Genomic DNA, 26,078 nt, shown 5'->3' with positions numbered 1-26,078 from the left:
CAGAAGCTCAGAAGTGGAAGAGTCCTCAGAGGCCAATAAATCCAACCTATTGGAGACCTGAACTGGAATGACCTCTACACCATGTTTGACTGTTGAGCATCCAGGAGGATTCCACTTCTTCCACTGTTCGACCCTTTTATTTCACCCTTTCCACGATCTCTCTGTTATCTCAATTTCTTCCAAACCTTTCTCTGTCCTGTTATTCCTGAATAACATTTTTTCCTTTGCCCAAAATTTGACTATCCATCTATATATTAATTTCTTAGGACATGAGTTTTTTTTTATTCAAAGATACTCAATTAAATCAAGAGTTTAATTGGTCAGGGACAGAATCTTCCTATTAATTCTGTGTAGGACTTAGAAAGGCTGTTGGAGCTGCAGGTATTTGTTATAATGCTACCTGGTGATATGATATTTATTTTTTAAAGCCATGCAAACTTCATAGTCCAATTTGAACTTGGGGTATTTGGTGTTTACACTTAACATTATAATAAGATGTATGATTTTAAAAACATTAATGTAGAACATTCCAGCTTTAATCTATGCACATACATTACAATATATGACTGTAATACTCATAAAGCATAAAGGCAGCAGGAATAACAGAGAAAAAACCTTTTAGGATTGAGTTATTCTACAGCTAGGAAACTAAAAAAAATGCCAAACGCAGCTAGAGAACAGAGATCAATTAAGTTTCTGATTTCTAGTCAAATAATAGGAAATTTATAAGAAAAACATCACTAGTACTAAGAACTAAAATATGGTGGTAAAAGGACTAGACTGGGAATCAGGGACCTTGAATTTTGGTCCCAGCTCTTCCTTAACTAAGCTATGAGACCTTGGTAAAAGTCACTTCGCCTCCGAGCTAAGGTCTCCTTATTTGTCAAATTTAGGCCAATGAACTTTACAGTTCCTTCTAGTCCTTCCATTCTATTGTCTCCCTCATTAAAAGATAAAAATGCTGCCAACAGAAAAGAAGAAAACCGGAGGGCTTTCCTTGTTTTTGTTAAACAAGAAAAACTTACAGAACAGTACTTGTTGAAAAGATTATTCGTTGTCCAATTCTTAAGGATTTCTATCTGCTGGCGTCTCACTGGTTAATCTTTCAAGTTCCCCAAAACGATCAGTATTGAAATAAAAAATGCTTGTAATTTTATCATGTATCCTATTTTAAATATATCGAGCCATCTCTCGTGACAGAAGTATTTCAGGCAAATTGCAACAGTCTAAGCTTAGTTTTCTTCACTTTTTTTAAAAACACAGATTTCTTAGCCACCAAACAAAGGGTTCAAATTATAAATTTATGCAAATCATTTTCTTAAATCTTTCAGAATTTTATTTTTATTTTCCAAAGTTTTAAGCATTTGTATTTTAAATTAATTTAATAAGAGTTTTGCAATGTAGTAATATTATCATCTGGGGTGGCAAGATAAAGCCTGCTTTTTTGAATAATCACCTCCTAATAAACCAAGACTGTATAGGTACCGTAAATATTTCTTGAGCAACACTTAAAAATGTACAGTTGATATGGGAACATTACAAATATGCAACACAATCGGGAAAGAAAACAACTTGCATTGAAAGTCAATCAAAAATATTATTGTTTTAAACTTTTATTTTCTATTAACAAGCATTTTCTCTCCCTCCTACCTCTCCCTTTCCCCACAAAAATAATTGGAAAAAAAACCATTGTAGGATATATGTGTGTGTGTGTGTGTGTGTGTGTGTGTGTGTGTGTATGTATACACACACATACACATAATATACATTATTTATATACACACACACACACACACACACACACACACATACACATAATATACATTATATGTGTGTGAAGCAAAATAAATTCTCAATTTGGCCGCGTCCAAAAAATGAGTTACTCAAGGCAGAAAAGCTTCATCATTAGTGGACAGCCTTTTGGTGAGGAGCCACTCTGAATGCAGCCAGAAGAGCATTTGGACAGCAGATTTATAATCCATCATCAAGTCCGTATTGGAAGCCCTTCTAGACTGGAAGAGACATGACAAAACTTGCACTTCTAGCACAGACTTCAGGAACTTAGGGTTATCTATACATTGGGATGAAGTCCGAGACTAATAAATTAATTATTACTCAGAGACAAATTGTGCCACAGTCACAATTCCCACACTCTTTGCTATCCTAACCCACTGACTAATAAGAATTTAAGAGTTACAATATATTACTAGCAGCACTTTTTGTCATAATAAAAAGTTTAATAATCAAAAATTATCAAGATCTCCCTTCCTTTACCACCTAAACCAGTCCACATTTCCTACTTTTCTCAGAGTTCTTCTCTTCGCCCTGACTTTTCTCTAACCTCCCTTGTCCCTAATTCCTGTTTTCAAATGCAGGCATCTCTATTATTTATTGTGCCACAAGTATGGCCACTGTTTATATGGCCCATGTAATGACTGTGCTCCCTTCTCACCCAAAATGGGGTCTTTACTGGGACTCACATAGATTTTCTTGAGTAGGAAACATGCATTTTTTAGCTTTCAAGGAAAGAAAACCCCAAACGCGGGGGGTGGAAGGCAGCATATTGCTATTAGACTTGAATTTTCAAACTTGAAATGAGACCTAAATTACAGCGTCTACAAGGTCTATAGAATGTCTACTATTGCTTTACAGAAGGTCTGTAGAAAATGTCAGAGCAATGAGGTAGAGTCGAGGCAAATTCTTGTTAAAAGATGTGACTTGACCTCAGAATTGGAATGCTTACTTGACCAGGCAGATGAGGAACTTTGTCACCTGCAGGGTGGGGAAGACCTCTCCTCCTAACGTGTGCTTATTTGAGTTGGTGTGTCTCCCTTGAACCTTGACCACACAGGTCTGAGTCCTTATTTTGGCACCTGTGTTTATGTTTACGTGTGGGCAGGAGGCAGCAAATAAGGAACTGATGAAACCTGGCCCCAGATTATGCTAATTCCACTTTTATTTTAGAGTATACACCTGGCCATTAGTATAACACCTCTAGGAATTATTATTATTATTATTATTATTATTATTGCTTTTTGGTGCGGCAATCAGGGTTAAGTGACTTGCCTAGGGTCATACAGCTAGTAAGTGTCAAGTGTTTGAGGTGACATTTGAACTCAGGTCCTCCTGACTCCAAGGCCGGAGCTCTATCCACTGCACCACCTAGCTGCCCCTGGAAGAATTCTTATAAAAAGGATTTTGGGGAAAGACCTCTCATCTGGTCACTATACTTGTTGGATGATAAATGGAGTAAGAGGAAAACCTTTTGCCTGTAGCTCCCATCTCTCTTCCATATACACTACCTTCTTCTTCCTTTGGGTAAAAGAGAGTCAGAAGAGCCCACACTGGAAATGAAAAGCCGGGACATCCAAGATGTCCAAGGTGTCTTGTGTGTATGCTCTCCTCCCATTTTACAGCTGAAGAGACTGAGGCCTCAACAGGTTAAATAACTTGCCCGGCGTCACACCAGTAGTAATGGCATAAGTGCTTAAACTTCTCTCCAGATTATCATGAGAATAAAACATAAAAATGCACACTCCTGAAAGAACTAAGTATATCAAGTCTGGGAAGGAGCTGTAACAAAAAGGACAAGCCACCTAGTAAAATTTCTAAGGACCAGAGTGACCCAGGTGGCCCGTGGCACTATGGACGTGTCAAAAGAAGGGACTGTGGAGAAGATGGGAATCTCGGCACTCTTTTTGGAGGGGGGGAGGTCTAGTTTAAACTTCTGCCAGCAAATAGTGCAAATAAATCAAAACAGTAGATAATCCAAATGACATTTCTATTTTGCTTTGGAATGCATTAATGTTTCATTTGAATTAGAAGCAGATTTAGCTTCTAATTATATTTTAATTAAGCTAATATTAAAATTTGCATTCCCACAGCACACAGTGATGGTGGGCAGGAAACCAGCACAGACATATGCTGGATTACAGCAGAAGGCAGCCTAATGAAAATATGAAAAATTTGCTATGGGTTATTCACCTAGTGGCTAATCTTGTCTATGTATAATTACTTCCTCCATTAAGGGTACAAGGAGTATTAAGTTGAACACTATAATGGATCAACATTTTTCCATATGGCTTAAATGTAAGGATGAACCATTCTGATTATTTAAATGAAGAATTTACAGAACTGAAATTAAACAAATATCGTATGTATATGTTCACTAAACAAAACACTATAATAATAAGATAATTTAGGTAAATAGTGTCATCTATGGCTTCTTGGAGTAAGGTTTCACTATAATACCTAGCAACATAAATATTTGCTTGTTTTTAATATTTTATTGATGCCTTAAAAAAATGACTGTCTTTTCCCAATACTACCTGACAACGAAATCCTCCCTTTTAACAGAGTACAGCAAAGTACACTGACCATGTCTGACAGCACACGTATGCTTTCTCCCACTCAAAGTCCATCACCTCTCTACAGAGAAGAGAGATATTTTCCTCATCAGTCCTCTGCAGCCAAGACTAAAAACTGTACTTATCTAAATTTTGATGCCTTTTAATGTTGTTTTCCTTTCCTTTCCCATAACAGATCAAAAGAGTTTAGTCTGATTATCATCCACACTGAAAAGACAAAGTGGATGTAAATGTCTATCACCCAGAATGTGACATGAATTTGGGTGGGCACTCAATAGAGCTTTTCTATCAGCATGTATATCTGGGTCAGATGATTCAAATGGACAATGGGTTGAAACGAGAATGCCTAGCAGGAGGAAAGTTGAGATATTGCCTTCTAGAAATTGCAAAGCTCCTTTAATGACCTCAAAGTACCAATGGAAACAAAGGCTCATCTCTTTAATACCAACAGTCTACTTGTTTTGCTACAAAGCATTGAGAATTGGTATATGACAATTTCCAGAGAATTAAAAATAACCATCTCACAGAAGACAATGGAGAGGAACATGGCGGGTGCTAGCAAGTCGCAATATAGAACCAATGAAGAGCTTCAAAGAAGAAAAGGAGCAAAAAATGTCATCAAAAATGCATGATAGACTGTCAATTGGTGAGGGCAAAGGGATGACAGGCAGAAAAGCAGAGCACTCCACTGGGGTCTTGCAATGTTAGGAAAAAGTGAGGAAAGCTTCCAACATGTTGTGTAGATCCTATGTGGCAAATTTATGAGAGGACATGGATAAGAGTTACACAGGATGTGCACGGATCTGTGAGTTCTGCGTCGTTGGAGGGAACTTCCACATTAGTGAAGTCATAGATGATCCATTTGGGTATTTGAGTATGGAACAATAATACTCTGTTACCACATGTCAGAATGTTTCATCATCCCTCAATAGATGGACACTTGCTTTGTTTCCAAGTTTCTGCTACCACAAAAGTTTATGTGTACTGATATGAATATTTATGGAACCTTGCCTTGTATTTCACTGAAAAAATTGAGGTCATTCCCTAAGAACTCCCTCTTTTCCCCTCTTCCTCACTATCTCTTCCTTCACCCTTGGCTCATACAACGAGGTGATCCTTCTTTTCAAGGCATACCCTTCTATCTGCACAACCTCCTTTCTGTCTTCTGTAGCCAACTGTCCTCTTTATCATCCCCTCTCTCACTTATCTTCAACCTCTCTTTGTCTACTGGCTGCTTTCCTGCTGCCAACAAACATGTGTGTGTCCCCTCTATCCTAAAAAAACCTTCACTTGATCCCTCCATCCCTGCTAGCTATTTTCCCATATCTTTCCTCTTTTTTGTGTGTGGCTAAACTCTCTGAGAAGGCTGTCTACAATAGGTGTCTCCATTTCCTTTCCTCTCATTATTTTCTTCACTCTGTGTAGTATGGCTTCCAACTTCAACATTCAACTAAAAATGCTCTCTCCAAAACTACCGATAATCTCTTACTTTCCAAGTCTACTGGGCTTTTCTCAGTCCTCTGAAGCTTCTGCCACTGCTGATCATTTCCTTCTCCTCTAGTTTCTGAGACGCTGTCCTCTCCTGATTCTCCTCCTACTTGTTTGACCACTCCTTCTTCATGCAGGTGGTACCCACTAATCTTGAGTGTCCCACAAGGCTCTGTCCTGGGCCCTCTTTCCTTCTTCCTCTATGCTATTTCACTTGATGATCTCATCGGCTCACTCATTGAATCATCAGATTCAATTATAATTGCTAGATTCTCAAATCTACTTATCCTGCTCTAACTTCTCTGCATCTCCAGTTGCCTATTGGATAGCTCAACCTGGATGTCTGATCAGCATATTTAATTCAACATATGCAAACCTGAACTCATTATTGTCTTCCTCAAACCCTTCCCTCTTCTAAATTCCCTATTACTAATCACCATCCTCCCATTCACCCAGGCCTGCAACCTAGGAGTCATGCTTGACTCCTTTCTCTCACCCCTTGCATCCAATCAGTTGCCAACTTCCATTGATTCTACCTCGTAATGTGTCTAATGTATGTTCCCTTCTCTCCTCTGACACTGCCCCTGCTCTGGTGTCTCATCTCATGGCCCTCATCACCTCAAATCTCTCCCCACACCAGTCCACCCTCACTCAGCTACCAAAGTGATCTTCCTAGAGCACAGGGCTCACCACGGGGTTCCCTGTTCTCTACCTCCTATCTCCCATTTTGTAAACTCCAGCAGCTACCAAGAACAAATATAAAACCTGCTCTTTGGCTTTTAAAGACCTTTCTAGTCGGGTCCTGTCTAACTTTCCAGTCTTCTTACATCTTAACTCCCTTCACATACTCTGATCCCCTGACACTGACACCCTTGCTATTCGGTGCATAAGACCCCCCCCCCCCCCCCCCATCTCCAAACTCTCTCATGCCTGGATCTCTCTCCCACCTTATCTGTCTCCTGGCTTTCCTCAAACCTCAGCTAAAAACCCACTTTCTGCATGAGGTGTCTTCTGATCTCCCTTAATGTTAGTGACTTTTCTTGAGATTATCTCCAATTTATTGTGTATATGTATATATATGTACAATATGTATATATACATGTATATTTATACTTATTATCTGTACAAAGCTATTTTCATTATGCACGTGTTGTTTTCTCCATTAGATTTTGAACCCCTTGAGGCAGGGATGTTTTTGTTTTTCTTTGTATTGCCAGCAATTAGGACAGGGCCTGGCAAACAGGAGATGCTTAATAAATGCTTGTTGACTTGCGTTGCCTAGCCTAGATAGGGGCCTTTTCCCTCCATCTTTGACCTCTCTGGGGTCTGTGCCCAGCAGGGATTTTGCTATGTCAGTGGACATAAAACACTGAGTAACTTCAATAAGTGTTTGTTGATGGATAAATGAATAAATAAACTTGATGTAGCTTTTAGAATTAATCCCTTCAGAAAAACAGAAAAAGAAGAACACTACACACTGTTTAATGTTTTTACTTATTACTCAGTATTACATTTTGACATTCAATCAGAAATGTATTATTTCAAATCTACTGAGTAAAGGCACATGAATCACACTGCTGAACAATCCATAAAATCCCAGGCAGTACATGTGAACTACCACTACCTGTGACATTGGATATCACCTTTTCTCTTACTTCCATAAATATGAGCATAAATTGAAAAAAACGGTTGTAATCAAAATTCTATCAAATCCAAATTAATCACCAAATAATTCTCTCTAAGTACTATGTAATTATTAACTTCCTAAAATAAAGCCATCATAAAATTAATTTTAAAAGGTTAAATTTTAAAATGGAAAGATAAAACAGTTAAATCCTTCACAATGAAGGTAATAAAACTGCTAAATTTTTGAGAAAAATCTGAACCATGAACTAATTATTTTTAAGATATCTCAATCTATTCTCACCCCTTATGATACCAATATAATACACGCAGCATCTTGTTTGCTTCTTTTAGAAAATCCCATCAAATATCCCAAGAAAAGCCTTCATTTCATCCTCTTCATCACCAGAATGACGTGCACTGAGAAAAGAACAGAGCTGGGGGTAAGCTTCTCATCACCCAAGGGATTTAAATAACTGGGCCCTAATAAACATGTTACTGATAATCTCAGCAAGTTCTGTGAGGTTAATTCCTCAAGTGAGCTTTAAAGTGCATCTTCTGACTTTATTTATTTGCCGTGCACAGGGGAATCACAACTTCTCTGTCACTTGCCATCTCCCCAAACCGCCAGGAACCCTGGGAGGCTGAGTGACTCCTTAATAGAACACATGATCAATCAGAGGCCCTACTTGAATCCAGAGATTTCCTGAGGGGAAAGACTGCTTTGGTTTTGGTGTTTTTTTTCCTATCCCCCAGAATATAGCACAGTGCCTGGCACACAGTGGGCATTTATATGCAAATGGAACTGAATTCCTGACTCCAAGGCTGGCCCTCCATCCACTATGCTATGTTGTCTCTACAGAAAGTTAGGGAAGGGGCAACTAGGTGGCGCAGTGGATAGAGCTCCGGCCTTGGAGTCAGGAGGACCTGAGTTCAAACCTGACCTCAGACACTTGACACTAGCTGTGACCCCAGGCAAGTCACTTAACCTCAATTGCCTCACCAAAAAACAAACAAACAAAAGTTGGGGAAAATAAAGACATATCAATACCTAAAAGTAGTCAATGGTGAAATCAAGGATTATATGTTGGGTGACCATGCTGTTAATTAATGATACACGTTTTGTAACAGCTTGTCTTTAATAATACAAACATTTAGTAATAATATAAACAGGTCTTAACAAGTCATTAGCTTTTGGCTACTAATAGAAGTAGAAACTATTAAGGAAAGTTATCCTATCATATGGAAGAATAAAAATAGTGATATCTTCAATGAAGCATTTACTGGGTGAGATTAACTTAATTCTTCAGAATACTATTTTGCTTTGAAAGACGTATAATAACCGAACAATTGATTAAAAGGCATCCTCTGAAAGATTAAATAATCTCAAATGAACTTTCCTGTTCAAATTCAGAAAAAACATGAACAATTCTGCCAGTTAGACTTTTTAAGTATATAAAAGCAAATATCCAGGCACTCTCAACTGTACAGTTATTTGGTGCTGTGTATTCATGCCCTCAAAGAGCATTTACTCAATATTACTCATTAAAGGGCACAAAACTTGAACCTTTAAAGCAAATCACTGATTCTGATTTTAGTCTAGAACAGAGGTTCTTAACTTTAGCAGTCTGGTGAAGACTAGGGACCCCTTCTTAGAATAATGTTTTTAAAACTGTAAGATAAAATTCATAGGATTACAAAAGAAACTAATTTTATTTAAATAAGGATATAATTTTTTTTTTGCTTTTTTGGTGAGGCAATCAGGATATAATTTTTTTTATCCAAGTTCACAGACCCATTGAAATCTATTCACAGACCCCATGGGGAAGGAGAGATCCATGCAACCCAGGTTAAGAACCCCTGGCCTAAATATGAACCTAAAACCTAGGTTAAAAAAAGTATTGGATTTGTTTATAATGATATTTTTACTGGTAAAATCTTGAAGTTCCTTACCTGAGATCAGTTACTTTTTTACTATCATTGCTACTAACAAAAAAGTCCCATTTCTTATTGGAATGAGAAGTATTTGATTCTTTCTCCAACCAAACGGTAGGTAGCACCCGTTCTATTTCTGGTGAAAGATTCTGATGTTGTCCTTCTTGAAAATGAATCTAGGAATAGAGGTTTAAAATAAAAATTATTGACATCAACTAATCATACTTTAAGTAAGGACATTCAGAAAAACAAATAAACATATCCCTGGAGTCCACTATAATGATGTTTTCTAAATTCATGATAAGAAACCACTTGACAGGTGGACCCAACCTATGAGAAGATCTTTTTGGTCCTTTAGATAGAGTACATACTATTTATATTGAATTTTAGGCTGTGTCATCAAAAAGGTCTAGGGTAGATTTTCCCAAAATTAAATCTGGCCATACAAATAGACAGAATTTTAGTAGTACCAACAGTAATTTTATCAAACAATTAAAGTATCATTCAACTACTGAAAGCAGTTGTCCACTGACATAAGATATTTGGCTAAAACACTATCAATTTTTTATAAATAAAAAGGCCTAATCTTAAAATCTTATCATATCAAATTATTAAAAACTGACTAGAGGCCACAACAATATCAAATCAAATTTCCTAAAGTGGAAACATAAATACCAATCTAAATCAGCACTCTTTTTAAACTTGAAGATATTATAAAGACAACATTTTATGTCATTTTTAATGAGAATTTGTATACACTATAAGCACAGTATTCTTTTTATCATAAAATTAAAATCCTGAGACAAAGCCCATACATCACAACACATTCATTTCTATATCACCAATCTACATTACCAGCCAACAGAGAATTGTGATTTTTAGCCAGAGTGAAATGGGAAAATGTGGGCAGTGATAAAGCTCTTGTTGAATCAGACTGCCTTTAAGTATCATTAAATAAAGAAAATTTCTAGGTAAGAGATTTGATTTTGTATATACTTTATAGATATTTATTTAAAGAATGAAAATTCTACTCTAAGATCTATATCAGTGGAAGTGTTCACTCATAGATCTACCCAGATGGAAATGCAGTTAACAAAGAAAACTCCCAAATGCAGCAAAGAGGGATCAAGCTGGCTAATGTCGGAGAACTGCTACTAATACATAACTTTGGGCTGGTGGTGATATGGGCGCTGGTGTAGAGACAATAGCCTAAGTTTCTGTTTTTTATGCTAGAGGCAGCATGGCCAGTGGAGAGAGAGACGGCCCTAGAGTCAGGACAACCTACTATTTAGAACTAGACACAACCAGTGTCGTCTTTGACATACACAGGCTGTGCGACCCTTCACTTCTCAGAGTACTCAGGCCCTTCTCTAAAATTACAAATTGGTGAGTAGTGGATGATCTGCACTGGCAGAGGGAATTCCTTACCAGGAGCTTTAACACAAATGAAATCACAGAGGAAGTTTTAAAAGTTTCTATTTTTTTTCTACCCTTCGATTGTTTTATAGGTAATTTAGTAAGGCTCTCTGAATATTTCACTGACACCACAATCCAGTCACTAATTCTCATCACATATTCATATGGTAAAATGTCTGGCTTATTGATGTCATTTTTTTCACATCTACAAGAATGAGGATTCATTTTTGAATCAGGCTATGATTTTTAATATTACTTGTGTCTAGTCAAATGATTATCTGTATTTTTCCCCTTTCACAAAATGATCACATCTTAGTGAGGAATACATGTATTTGTAATAGCAAATTTTTAAGGCTGAAAAATGACATAAAACTCCACAAACCAGTTTTCTTACAGTATTTGTGTTTCCAGGCTGTTGAGGCACTTTGGAGGACATGTGAAACTCTGAAATGATGGAATCTTGGAAATGAACATCTGAGCTCTCAGGTGACAGGCAAAATCTAAAAATTAAAATAAATATTTTGTAACCAAGGAAAGAAATACATAATCATTGGGTTAATAGTAAACTTTGGAGAATTTTATCAAATTCATCATATTAGCTGCACAAACAAAGGCATCATATTTCACTTTATTTATTCTGATTTATAGTTACATAGAGACCATAAGAGCTCATTTTTATTGGTATCCTTTCTTTCAGGTGAATTATATTCAATGCACCCCAAGGAGTTTAGTATTCTTATATTTGAAGACTGCAAAAAATGGACATTTCATAGCTTCCTTCAGTCACTTACATAATTCACAATTATTTTTATTTCAAGAAGTTCTTATATCTGTCATTCATTCAACAAGCACATATTAAGGCCTACTGTGGCCAAGCACTGTGCTGAATTTAGGGAATAGAACGACAAAAACAAAACAGTCCTTGCTTTCAAGAAACAACCTATTTAACTCCTTCCTTTCTAATTCTCATTGGCAGAGGGAACTCCAGGTGAGCAAACTCCTTATACCATTGCAGGCTGGCACCTTCTCTACAACTTCTAGTCCTAAAGAGTCACCTAGAGAACTGAGAGGCTAAGTGACTTGCCCAGGATCCCACAATGGGTATATGTCAGAAGTGGGACTTGAGCCCAAGTCTTCCTGCTTTCAAGGCCAGACCTTTATCCTCTTCACCATGCTGCTTCCCATTGGACTTCATCTCTACAAAACATTTTGAAAGTCTTAAAGTGTTACTTAAATTTTAACTGTTACTATAATCACTGCTATTTTTGCTTTGTCTGAGATTGGGATAGCCATCCCCGTCTTTTTTACATCAGCTAAAGCAAAACAGATTCTGCTCCAGCCTCTTATTTTAATTCTGTGTCTTTCTGTTTCATATGTTTCTTGAAAACAACCCATTGTCGGATTCTAGTTTCTAATCCATTCTGCTCTCTGCTTGTGTTTTATGGGTGGGTTTATCCCTTTCACATTCACAGTTATGATTACTTAACTACAACCTATTTTCTTTTGCTTATCTGCTCTCTTTTTTTACTTTGTCCCTTCTCAAGTCTCTTTTGCTTCTGACCATTGCCTCTCCTAATCCACCCCACTCTTCATCACCTTCACCCTTTCTCTAAACCCCTTCTCCTTCTCCTTGCCTGTTGGATAATGTGAATTTTTATACCCAATAGAGTGTGTGTATATATATTCTTCCTTCTTTGAACCAGTTCAGATAAGAGTGAGGTTCAAGCATTGCCCACCTCTCCTCCTATTTCCCCCTCCATTATCAAAACTCTTTCTTAAGTGCCTCTTTTATGTGACATAATTTTCCCATTCTCCTTCTCCCTTTCCCCTTCTCCCAGTATACCCCTCTTTCTCATTCTTTCATTTTTTTTGAGATTATCCTAACAAAACAGATTCATATCCTTGCCCTCTGTCAAAGTAGACTTCTAATTACCCTAATGATGATAAAGTCCTTGGGGGTTATACATATCATCTTCCCATTTTAACAGTTTAACCTTATTAAGTTCCTCATAATTTCTTACTTACATTTACCTTTTATGCCTCTCTTGAATCTTGTGTTTAATGTCAAATTTTCTATTCAGTTCTAGTCTTTCCATCAGGAATGCCTCTATTTCATTAAACGTCATTAATTCATTAAAAAAACATTTTCCCCCATAGAATTATCCTCAGTTTTGCTGCGTAGGTAATTCTTGGCTCCTTTGTCTTCTAGAATATCATATTCCAAGCCCTCTCCTCCATTACTGTGGCAGCTGCTAAATCTTGTGTGATCCTGACTGTGGTTCCATGGTATTTGAATTATTTCTGGCTACTTGCAATATTTTTTCCTTGACCTGGGAGCCCTGGAACTTGGTTATAATATTTCTGAGAGTTTTCATTTTGGGATCTCTTTCAGAAGGTAATCAGTGGGTTCTTTCAATTTCTATTTTGCTCTCTGGTTCTAAGATATCCAGGCAGTTTTCCTTCATAATTTCTTGAAATGTGATGTCTAGGCTCTTTTTTTGATCATAGTCCAATAATTCTTTTTTTATCTAATAATTCTTAAATTAATTCTCCTTGTTCTATTTTCCAGGTCAGTTTTTTCCCTAATATTCCACACTTTCTTCTATTTTTTTTTCATTTTTTAAACTTTATTTTATTGTGTCTTGGTGTCTCATGGACACCAAGCTTGATTAGCTTTAATTTTTTTTGTAATTGCTTTCTTCAGTGAGGTTTTATACCTCTTTTACCAAGCTGCTCATTCTCTTTCCATGATTTTCTTGCATTGCTCTTATTTCTTTCCCTAATTTTCCCTCTACTATTCTTGTTTGATTTTTTTAAATAATTGTTTTTGTTTTGTTAAAATTCTTTCTTTAGTTCTTCTAGGAATTATTGTTAGGGTTGTATGCAATCTACATTTTTTTTCCCTTTGAGGTTTTGTTGTAGATGTTTTCATGTCATTTTCTCCTTTTGAGTTTGTATCTTGAGCTTCATTTTTGCCATAGTAGATTTTTATGGTCAGGTTCTTTTTTTGTTGTTTGCACATCTTTCTAAGCTGACTTTGAACTTTATGTCAGCATTTGGCTCTGCTCATTTTTTTGGGAGGGGGAACTTGTCTCCAGATTCATGCTTTTTCTCCCTGATGTTTTCGCAGCTAGTTCTGGGAGTCTATAAATTTTCAGTGCTTCCAAGGTGCTGTGATATGAGGAAAGGCATGGTCATTGCTCTCCTGGTCTGCATTCTGGTCCTCACCCAGGAAAGGCTCCTGCTCCCTTTAGATCACAAGTGCTTGTGTATTCTCTGCCCTGGAACTGTGCTTAGGGAATAGGGTGCTTGCTCTGTTATAATTGCAACTTGGAACTGGCTAGTGGGGAATGGGGAGTTGCTAAACTGCACCTGGCCCACACAGGGGTCCCCTATAATCTCTTTCTGATCAGGTGTCCAATCCTCTTACCACTTCTAGGCAGTGAGAGTTCCCAATAATTCTGATGCTGCTGCCACCACCACTATTGCCAAGGCCCACAGCTGATGTGTCTAATGTATTGGGCTCCCAGTCAGCCCCCACCCTAGTGTCACAGACCTCTAAAGCTGTCCATGGACTGGAAATGTGTCACCCCAACCTTTTGCTGGTTATGCAGCTCCTGCATTCTATTCAATAAGCTGTTTGGAGGGGAATGTTGGGAGAGTTCTAGAATCCTCCCTCTACTTCACCATCTTGGCTCTGCCTCACATCACCGCTATTTTTGACAGAATTTAGATCAAGAACAAGTCACTATCTGACACAATTCAGATATGACAAGTTATCTTTTATACTTAATATTCTGAGGACCATTATATAGGTAAGAAAATAAATAGTTTCTATAACTGAACAAAAGTCTTATGATTTAAGCTTATTGGACAACCTCCTCCCAATGCCTTCCTTTACAGAAAGCAGAAACTGGACTTAGCTCGTTCCACTTCACATCTGCTGCCCTGCCAGGTTTCAACTTTACACAACAAGATGCCCCCATACCAGCTATCCCCTAGTGTCTCCTCTCCCCTCTTTCCCATCTTTTCTTGCCTCTTTTTGTGTATTGTCTCCCTTTTTAGATCTATAATTTTTTTTGGGGGGGGGAGGCTAGGCAATGGGGTTAAGTGACTTGCCCAGGGTCACTCAACTAGTAAGAGTTATGTGTCTGAGGCTGACTTTGAACTCAGGTCCTCCTGAATCGAGGGCCGGTGCTCTATCCACTGCACCACCTAGCTGCCCCCATTACCTCCCTTTTTAGAGTGGAGGCTCTTTGAGGGTAGGAACTGTCTTTTTTTATTAATTGTATCTCCAGTGCTTAGCTCAGTGTCCAGCACATAGTAGGTGCCTAATAAATGTTTATTGATTGTACAGTTGCTGAAAGCATCTGCTGGACAACAGACTAGCAGATGGGAGAAGATGACATGGACCCCATTCTGTTCCCAGATAGTTTTAGTTTCTTTTTCTAGGTCTCTGTATTTTGAAAGCTTTTCATTCCAAGTAGGTTGCATATTATAAGTGTTTGGTATGGTGACAACTATTAAAAATGTTCTTAAATTTTTATGTGTCAATATCTTATGTGGGTAGTTGTGGGCAATGGTTCTACCTGTGATGATGTCTGTTTCCATTGCTGCTTTGGAATTTGTATGTTCAGTATAGGTATTTTTTTGCCTGCCATTTTATAAAGGATAACAAACTTCTCAGGTACAATTCTAACAACCTAATCATGTCTTTCTAGGTATCCTGAATGTGTTAAAATTTTGAAACCTGCAGTGATATGTTGCTCAGTTCCCATATTTTGTTGATGGAATTCAGACAAAAATGGTCCTGGGACAAATCACTATACTACTATTCTATTTTATATTTAATGTTTGGTAAACTATTGCACAGGTGAACAGAAAGACTGCTTCTTGTAATATAATAAAATGTTGAGATAAAAGCTCATCTGTAGATTCACTGATTCTTCTGAGTGGCCCCAGTAGCAAACAGGACCACAGGGATGGCATGTAGGCAGAGGTATGCTGGAGCCAGCACAAACCATTTCAAGAGAAAGAGCCGGATGTTATATTTTCAGTGTTTGCACTTATTCCTTGTAAACTGACAAACGTTACAAATAAGGGCTTGATTTGTAATTTTGTTGAATGTCTAGACTTAAGAAAGTGATGAGAGTCTTAAGAAAGAAAATGCTAATAATGCTGATTAAACTTAAAAGTGGATCACATATACGTTGGGTTTTTCCCCAGAGAGTCAGTTGTTAAGCATTTACCAGCACACTTCTGCATGTACTTCATCTTGTTCTCACATTGCTTTAATTTCTTCCAGTAGAGCTCTATATTTTGAAAGCTGTTTGTTCCATATAGCTTATAGATTATGATTATTTTACATAGCTTCTATTAAAATGTCATTATTAAATTTGTATTAATCGATATTACATTCAGATGATTGTGGGTAACGGTTCATTCAGTGCTAATGGTTTAGGAAAGTTTATTTGTTGAGTTCTCAAGGATATTTTGAAGTCGGTATTTATATTATGGAGATTTGTTGTCTACTGCTTTATGAAACATAATGATTTTCTAGCATATTAATGTAAAGGAAGCTCAGTGGAGCAGTGGATAGAATATTGGTCTTGGAGTTAGGAAAAAATGAGTTTAATCCTCCTTTAGAAACTTAATAGCTGAACAACCCTGGGAAAGTCACTTAACATCTGTCTTAACACCAGTTTCCTTGTCTGTAAAATGACAATATTTATTGTATTGCCTACTCACAGGGTGGTGAGGAAAGCACTTTATTGATTGTGAAATGTTATATTAATGTGACTATTATTATTTAGAAAATTTTATATCTTTAGCATTGTCTTTGATTACATTTCCCTCATTTGTACTTTTATGAGTTCTGAGACTATCTGTCTCTTATGTAGTTAAAACCACCTGCTTGCCTGTGATGAATGACATAATGTTCTAAGTAACTACCTTATCAAATTGTCTCAAACTCCAATTTTTCTACTGCAAGGGAGCCGGAATGGTAGTCATGTGGTTTTGGACCCATGCTGTCTTCCATATGCAGCCCTTCAAATGACAGATATCAGTGGAAATAATTTTAAGGTAATTGTTTTCAGTAATTACAGTTGATTGGCATTGGTCTACCCACACACCCTCTCTCAGCCCTTTTTAGGACCGTGAATATCCAAGACAGCTCAAGGTTTAGAGAGAATATAAGCACCTTACTAGAAGGAATTGTCTCAATCTTTGTGTTTGTATACCCGCTGCCTAGTGCTTGGCACAACGTAGGAGTTTAACAAATGCTTGTTGATTGATAGGTTCCTCCCTAGGCTATGTCAGACTCTTTAGACATTCTTCTGACGCTGGTGGAAATAGTCTGGACTAGAACTCAGGCCCCCAGTGTTTGTGATAGGGTGTCTAAGGAGAAGCACCGTTAGTGGTTGTCAGTAGATAGGTGTTTTCAGATACAGATCCTTCAGGCTGCATTTTGGGAAGGTAGATATACTATAGTGGAATGAGAGCCACACATGGAGTCAAGAAGACGTGGATTCAAATCCTGTCTCTGACAATTACTAGCTATGTGCCTCTGAGCCTCAACTGCTTTACCTGTAAAATGGAGATAATAATCACTGGATGGCCCACTTCACAACTTTCTTGTGAGACTCAAATGATACCCTGTATATAATGTGTTCTGCAAACTTTAAAGTAGTATAGAAATGCCAGTTATTATTAAGTAGGATGGTGTGATTCATCAAAGCTTCAAGCCTTTACGCTGAATGGTGCTGGGTCCCAGTGCTGATTCACACAAAGTGCTATCAACAGTTTGTGGACTGTAATGTCGAAGCCTAGGCAATCATGATCTGATAAACTGGCAAAGTGAGTACATAGTTCTGAGCCCCTGGCTGTCCTGGTACAGGAAAAAGAGACTTCTTGGAGCAGGGTGAAGAGAATCAGGATCAGAGGTTGAGACTGTGAGAGTGACCCATGTCATAGAAGGGGCTTGAATGTCAATCTTCTGCAGCTCTTCCCCCCAGCTACATCTTGCAGAGAACTGATCTTACATAAATGGAACACGTGGCCTCTCAACATGGCGCACTTCGAGAAGTGCTAGGAAGATGTCTCCACCCATTCCATGAGCTACTCATTACTTTAGATAAGTAAGTTGTTCTTTTGAAAAGCAACTGCCCCTGACGGGATATACTCAAACACCTAAGTTTGTGTTTTTCTCAATCCAATAATTCAGATCACAACTTGTCTACAAATGCCCATCCTGTGTAACTCTGGGCCATGTCCCTCCAAAAGTTCACCAAAGGAGTACACCTAGTATGCTGGAGGCTTTTGTCAAGTTCTCTCAACATTGGTAAGGTACTAGTGCACCATTCTGCCTATCTATCTTTCAATCCCTTGACCCGACCAGATGACCTGTGTGCTCTGTCTTTCTATCATCCATTTCCCTGAAGATATAATTTATTCCCATTTTTCTTTGAAGGTCCTCATTGCTTACATGTTACAGCCTATTCATACTTTCTGTGCAACTCTTCACAGACCAATGTATGATATTCATTTTTAATTCTTTAGAGTCAATTATATTCCATGTATTGATTCCATATAGCAACACAGACGGCATGTTGACAAAAAAGAAATGTCTTTACTTTCCTACAAAATTTGGGTTCATTAAAGCAGCTTTGCAATTTCCTGAAGGCCCTCTAGCCCACCTCTTTCTCCTCTTGTTCAACTCTGCACTCAACTCATTTATCTGGATTGTCAGGCCAGATGTACATACCGATGGACAAGCCTGATAAGGTGTCCCTCCAAGTGAATGTTGAGATCTGAGGAACTGCCATTCTTCATCTGCTTAATCTTTCCTGCATAGATGGATCGGCCAAATTCCTTTGAAATTCTGCAGCGCTCCAGGGTTTGATACAATCAACCAATGCGATTCACAAATAGGAGCATCTGGAGACTCACTGTCCTCAGGCATGCCCTCCCTTCTCTGGCCTAGATTCTGCTCGGATCTCTGCCAAAAATACCTTCGGTGAGCAAAAATCCCCCTGTTTCATGCCTTGCCCAATGCTTATTATCAGAGGGTTAATGATTAGGGTAATTACTGTTGTTATTGCTTCTAAAAAATCTTGAATGATTTTGAAGTATGGAAGGCAGACACTGTTGTAAAAGAGCCTGTAAGGAAGAGTTTGGATCTACAAAATCAAATGCTTCTTTTGGTAACCAACAAACAAGAAGCACAATGGGATATATTCTCTACATTTTTCAGTTAATTGTAAAGACATACTCTATTGTTGGATATGGATGTTTCTTACTAATAACCTTGACTCAGATATAGATAATTCTCACAAATGTTTTGTACAGATGGCAGAGTAGAATCATAGCCTGAAAGTCACTGATGATCTCTCTATTGCTTTTTTTTAAGGATTAATAAACTCTGAGGTTTCCCCCATCTCTGACAGCTTTTCTTTGTTCAAATACCTCATATACTAATCTCCTGCTACCCTCTCAAATGGGTCACGTCCAGCACAGACGTCTTTAAAATGCACTTGACCTCCTACAGCTGCTTTCCCCATCTTTGTGCCCTTTAGTGACATTTTGACCTTCTCTAAAAGCACATACAGAACTGTGATGTCACACTCCAAGTGTGGGGGTTCCACCATCTTTGATGGAGACAACTCTTACATTTATTTACGGAAATCTTTCCCATTTTTCTTCTGTTTGTGTTCCTCTTTCCTCGTTCATCCTTGAATGCTTTTAGCTGAATATTTAGCGAAGCTTTCTTTAAGGTAATTTTAACTTCATTGTTTTTCTCTGCTTTATGAGATGCCACGTCTTATAAGTTTCCATTATCCTGTTTTGCAAGACATTACAAATGAGTTTATATTCTAACCCAATACTGCTTTTGGCAGCCATCTTGCTCATTTTGACAATTCTGTCAAATGTGGGCTGAATAAGGCATATTTCTAGGCTCTTTTGTCTCACCGTTGTGGCAAATAATATACCCCAGCTAAATGGAATCATATTATTTTAGTTGATGTCAGCATAATTTCTGTTTTCCATTTTTCATTTTTGATTTTCAGTGACTTGTCTAAGGAATTCAGGGTTAAGTTGCTTCATTTGTGTGCCATGTATTTTTTCTCATGACTGTTCTATATTTTTGCTTTTTACTAATTTTGATCTTCTCTCTCTGACAAAGGGATGGTCGGACTATGCATACACAGCTGTCTCAAGGATAACTCCCAAATCAGTAACAAGTCTTTTCTTGTCTATACAAATTTAATCCATTTCATTCTTTATGGTGTTATTTGGTGCTTGCCACGTCCAGCACCTTCCAACGCTTTTCTAAAAAAAAAAAAAGGTGTGCATGAAATAGAGGCAAGCAGATTCTGGATAACCTATGTTTTTTGTTTTTTTCATTCCTTCCTTCTTTCTGGCCCATGCTTCGCCATATATTTCTACTCGCGCTCAACGTTTTTTACTTTGGCACTGAAGTCCCCAGGGTCTTATCAAATTCTTCAAAGAATTCCTCTATCTTTCATCCATAGCCACTGATGTTTGTGCACAGGCTGCAGTTAATTTTCACAGTGGCCTATTTGTAAATATTTATCACTAATTATCAGAGGCAGTGAGGAAGGCCCCTTTCTAAACCCGGAACACATCAATTCTAGTCCCACCTCTGACATGTATTCACTGTGTGACCCTGGGCAAGTCCCTTAACCTCCTAATGCTTCTCTCTCATCTGAAATGATAGAGAGGTTTTCCTCATCTAGGAGCTTCCTAAACCAATGAAATAGCAGACTCAGTCCCCATCCCAAACCAGAGATGGCATACACATAACAAAGACTGGTAAGAATGTATTTGCTTAAACTAAAAAGGATAGGGCAGACAGAAGATTGTGGGTATATCTCCCATGTTAGATACTATAGAGTAGCCACAAAAAAGGAAAAGGAGAATAGTAGCTAACATCCAGAAATTCACAAGACACAAATTCCAAGAAGAGAGTCAGTAGTAAAATCCCTATGTGTATGTAAGTACTTCAAGTTTGAGCAAGAAGAGGACCTGGAGGATCTAACACAAGAAGGTAAATCTGGCCTTACTGAGACTTGGTGCTTGTGACTATACAGTGGCTTTGGATGGACATGCTTTGTTCAAAAGAAACAAGGTGGGTAATAAGGTCTCGGGGGTGGGGGTGTGAAGCACTCTACATAAAGCTGGTACACTCATGTGAGAAGATCTAGGAACCAGACAGGGGAGTACAGCAGAAAAAATTTGGGTGAAGGTCAGAGAAGGGACAAACAGAGGTGAAATTTTCATTGCTGCATATTACCAGGCCCCTGGACAAAAACAGGAGACAGCACACAAGCCCGGCAGAGAGGCTTGGTGCAGTCGTGATTGGGGGCTTCAGTTATCCAGTCATCTGTTAGTACTCAAAGTCTATCTCTATCTCCATCTCCCCCACCTCACCCCATCTCACTCTCTTCTCTCTGATTCTCTGTCTCTGTCTCTTTCTTCAAAGTTGGAGGAGCCCACAAAGGGAAATTCTTTTTGGCATCTGAATCTCACTCACCAGGAGGAACTGGTTGCTGGGGTAAAAATGATGGAATGCCTAAAGGGGAAGTGATTATTCTATCCTAGAATTTGTGAAGAGGAAATAAGGTCCCAGTTGACATTACCCTAGATTTAGGGAAAGCAGATTCCAAAGTGTTCAAAGGCTTCCAACATCATGCCACGTGAGGCTTGGTTGAAGGAGTTGGAAATTTTTAGCCTACAGAAGACTTAGTAGTGACAGAATAACTGTCTTCAGCTATCTGAAAGGCTCTCATATAGAAAAGAAATAGACTGGCAAAGTGTAACACTAAGAACAACGAGAAAGATGTTACAAAAAAACTACAGATCTGAGGTAAAGAAAAACTTCCTGACAAATAGAAAGAACTATCATCGTTGTTTGGTTCTTCATTCTGGAAGAGGACCAATGATGCCACGAAGGTGATGTCTTGACTTGCAAGTGAATTGGGTTTAAGTGAGGCAGAGCTATGCAAAGTCATCAGTCTCACTCTCTCCTCCAGAGTCACCTAGAACTATCAAAAAAAAAACCAACCCAGAGTAAACCGCCTTGGACATAATGGGTTTCATGTCGTTAAAGGTCTCTAAGCAGTGGCTGGTGGACATTTAGGGTCTGTTGCAGAGGATTTTCCTGCTTAGGTGTAGGTAAGACCAGATGGTCTCTGAAATCCCTCCTAACTCTACCATTGGGTGAGTTACACCTCGGTACAAATTAGTTTGATCAGAAAAACATTTTTCTTAACAAATTGAATTGGGACCTACCAGAAAGAGAACAACTAGACTGAAGCCTGAGTTGGAGCCTAGCTTTGACATGGATAGCTAAAAATCATGGGTGAACAATAAAACTTCTCGGAGCCTCACTTTCCTCATTAGCAAAATAGGGACACCAAGACTTAGCCCACCTCACAGGTCCATGGTCAGGAAAGCACTGTATTAAATTGAAAATCCTATAGAAATGTGAGTTGTTGTTACTGCAATAAAGTTCTCCTCCAATGCCTCCCTGGGGTAAGGAAGGGACCTGGGCCTACAGAAGGCTCTGCTGGCAGAGGGCAAGTTCAGCTTTGACTTGACTAGATGTGCCAGTTGACCATTTGGTCCTTGCTATCTGTGACAAGACCAACGTCTATCAGAGTTTCCAAATTCCACCATCCCCCAAAACAAGGGTCCGCTAGTTTTTCCCTAAAGTGCAACAAAGCTATTCCTAGGACTGGCCTCGGGGTAGGGTGGAGGGGATAATGTCAAAATTCAGGTTGTACCTCCCTTGATGCAACTTCCTGGGTCTTCCTGTTCACCTATTGCCATAAAAAGCCACCCCACTCCCCTGACATGAAGTTTTGCTCCTTCAGACTTGGTTAATGTCCTGAGAACACGCATCAGACACCTACTCTGCACTGTTAACCAGATACATTTTAATATGAAGATGAGGGGGGCCACACCTTCCCAGGCTTGGTGCTGATATCCTTTCTATGCTGTGGCTAAGTAAACCGCCTTTTTTGCTAGTTGTTGAATGACCCAGAAGTGCTTCATTTTGTCCCAACATGGAACCTGAACCTAGCCAGGGACCTCAGGGTAGCAGCCAGAGTCAGGCCCACTCCTAACTCCATCCACCTGTCACCAGGACTCTCTTACACGTCGTCTCCCCCAATGAGCATGGGAGTTCCTCTCCAGCAGAAGCTGTCTTGCTCCTCTATTCACATTCCCAGTTCTTAGAGCAGTGTATGGCACATAGTAAGTACTCATTAAATGCTTTTCCATCTCATACTAAGAGAAGCTGAACTAATGTGTTGTACATGCTTGTATCTGTACATGCTGTTTACCCTGGTAAAATGTAAGTTCCTTGAGGAGAGAGATGTTTTGTTTTTGTCTTTCTATTCCCCAGTGACTAGCACAGTGCCTGGCACGTAACAGGCCCCTAAACGCTTAATTACTGATTGATGGAAATCGCCAGTTACATCAGATGAGGGAGCCCACGTACTGATGAGCCTCTCACAGAATTATTAAAATATGATTACTATCACTACTAATATGAAGCCAGGGACAATGATAATAAAGAACTGGAAAATCAGTTCCCGAACAAAGGGAATGCTTTTCTCCCCTCCGGTATTTTGTTCTCCACTGCTGCCATAGCTGCCACTTCCTTATGGCAACACCAAGTAATGAAGCTTTCATTTTTTCTAAGTGCTCTAAAATCAATCTGCTTTAGATTAAACAGTCATAGCATCATAGCGTGACCTCTGTGAGCTGGTATTTCTCTGATTCCATTTTTAATTTCATTTCAGAAGGAAATAAGTTGTCAAAAGTCCCATCAAAGGTTCTAAAACTTGCCTATTTGAAGTTCCCCTTTGGAATCTGTCCTGTGTCTTTCCGAGAGGTGGCCTCTGTCCCATGGCACTGGGAAGCAAAGAGTTTCCTGCATAAGGAATATTATTAATAAGAATATCTTTAGTAAAATACCAGTAAACAGCTGAATGAGACTTTTCACTAGTTCCATAAGCAGTGTCTCCAACAGACGTAATCCGTTTAAAGGAAGGAATAGATTCCCTTTCCACATTAATCAAATTTAATTTGCAAAGAGAAAGAGAGAGGTGCTGAAAATCTAAAGTAAGTGCAAACTGTAAAATACACAGGTTAGCTTGTTAGTCACTGTGGTAAAAGGTCTCAAGTTGCTTTTAAATATATGTAAAGGGAATTAAAACCAGATAGGAAAACATTGCTTTATTTATTATCATTTTGTGGTCCATATGAAAGATTAAGTCATGGTTCATTCCACATTTCCAATGTTCTACAAGGTATGGAGAGCATTTAAAGCAAGTGAAAACGCCAAGGTGTTCCCAAAGTCTCAGTGAGGTGTTCAGCTTAAACAGCTTTACTAACTTAGAACAGCACCAGAACTGTGGGGATACCTTGAACTTACCAAGAACATGAAAAGACAGAGCTCTTACTTAACCTCTCTAGGCCTCAGTTTCCCCATCTTTAAAAATGAGGGGATTGGACTAGATGTTCTTTCCAGCTTTAGTTCTGAGGTGTGAGACCCTGGGGAAGCTGCCTTTCTTCCTGGGTCTTCAGCATCCTCATGTGCAAAGTTGTGGGTATTGGACAGAGGGCTGGGCCTGGAGTCAGCAAGATTTGGATGCAAGTCTTGCCTTAGACATATACTAGCTGGATGACAGGCATATGGCTTCATCTGTCAGTGCCCTAGTGTTAGTGCTTGCTAAAACTATATTGAAGGTATAGATGAGTGGTTGATCGGTATTGGTAATGGGAATTTCCACACCAAGAGATTCTCATATGGAAGAGATCAGAGGTTTAGAGAGATATAAGGGGTTTGACTTTTGAGGAGGGACAGGGTGAAAGGAGAGAGAATAGAATAAACAGGGGTGAAAGGAATAGGATGGACGGAAATACAGTTAGCAATTGTAACTGTGAAAAAAAGTTTAAAGCAAGTTTTTCTGACAAAGGCCTCATTTCTCAAACATATAGAGAACTGAGTCAAATTTATAAAAATAAGAGCCATTCCCCAAATGATAAATGATCAAAAGGTATGACCAGTTTTCAGATGAAGTAATCAAAGCTATCTACAGCCATATGGAAAAAATATTCTAACTCACTATTGACGGGAGAAATGCAAATTAAAACAATTCTGAGGTACTACTTCATATTAGATTGTGTAATAGGACAGAAAAGGTAAATAACAAATGCTGGAGGGGATGTGGGAAAAATGAGACACTAATGTATTGTTGGTGAAACTGTGAACTGATTCAACCATTCTATAGAGCAATTTGGAACTATGCCCAAAGGGCTATAAAACCAGGCATATCCTTTGACCCAGCAATACCACTACCAGGTCTATATCCCAAAAGAGATAAAAAACAAAAAGGAAAAGGACCTATATGTACAAAAATATTTATAGCAGCTCTTTTCTGGGGGTAAAGAATTAGAAATTGAGGGGATGCCCATCAATTGGGGAATGGCTGAACAAGTTGTGGTATGTGATTATGATGAAATACTACTGTACTATAAGAAATGATGAGTGGGCTGCTCTCAGAAAAACCTTGAAAAACTTGCATGGGCTGATGCAAAGTGAAATGTACTGTGTACAAAGTAATGGCAATATTGTAAGATGATCAGCTGTGAATGACTCAGCTATTCTCAGCAATACAATGATCCAAGACAACTCTGAAGGACTTAGGATGAAAAATGCTATCCACTCCCAGAGAAAGAACTGATGGTGTCTGAATACATACTGAAGTATACTTTTTTTTTTTACTTTCTCTATTTTTTTGAGTTTTTTTTGGTCTATGTTTTCTTTCACAACATGACTATTACGGATATGTTTTGCATGACTACACATTTATAATCTATATCGAACTGCTTGCCTTCTCGGGGCGGGGGGTGGACAAGGAGGAAAGGAGAGAATTTGGAACTCAAAGTTTTAAAAACAAATTGTTAAAAATTGTTTTTACATGTAACTGAAGAAAAATAAAATACTAAATAAATAAAAAAAAAGTAAAAAAAAAAGAGAATGAGAAAAAAAGAAATATAAGGGGTTTGGATTAAATGATATCAACGGTCTGTTCCAGATCCACATTTCTTCATTCTAAGGGTGGTATTTATGAAAAAATCTTGGAGTAGTATCCCCATCAGCCAAAAGTTACTATGTGTCAAAAATAATATTTTTGATTCACTATCATCACAATA

General features: G+C 38.4%; 2 protein-coding genes across 2 annotated transcripts in view; both read right to left on the bottom strand.

Moving 5' to 3' along the window:
- Nucleotides 1–7,789: 7,789 nt before the first annotated feature.
- Nucleotides 7,790–11,302, bottom strand: LOC114024831 (probable ATP-dependent DNA helicase HFM1). Its single transcript, XM_027838012.1, has 3 exons — nt 11,224–11,302; nt 9,432–9,589; nt 7,790–7,898 (listed from the first exon to the last, which is right to left on the bottom strand). The coding sequence occupies exons 1-3, from the start codon at nt 11,263–11,265 to the stop codon at nt 7,829–7,831; spliced, it is 270 nt and encodes an 89-aa protein (XP_027693813.1). The 5' UTR covers nt 11,266–11,302; the 3' UTR covers nt 7,790–7,828.
- Nucleotides 11,303–14,238: 2,936 nt separating this feature from the next.
- HFM1 (HFM1, ATP dependent DNA helicase homolog) overlaps nt 14,239–26,078 on the bottom strand; it is a 119,205-nt gene continuing 107,365 nt past the window's right edge. Inside the window, exons 35-36 of the mRNA XM_027838076.1 lie at nt 23,706–23,790; nt 14,239–14,371 (exon numbers count right to left, since the gene is read on the bottom strand). Coding sequence (XP_027693877.1) covers nt 14,239–14,371; nt 23,706–23,790 — 218 coding nt within the window. The remainder of the gene's footprint in view (nt 14,372–23,705; nt 23,791–26,078) is intronic.

This window comes from Vombatus ursinus, unplaced genomic scaffold (genome assembly GCF_900497805.2).
Source record: "Vombatus ursinus unplaced genomic scaffold, bare-nosed wombat genome assembly UNPS02014825.1, whole genome shotgun sequence".
Taxonomy (NCBI): domain Eukaryota; kingdom Metazoa; phylum Chordata; class Mammalia; order Diprotodontia; family Vombatidae; genus Vombatus; species Vombatus ursinus.
The sequence above is the reverse complement of the archived record's forward strand: the minus strand, read 5'-3'. Positions and strand labels throughout refer to the sequence as shown.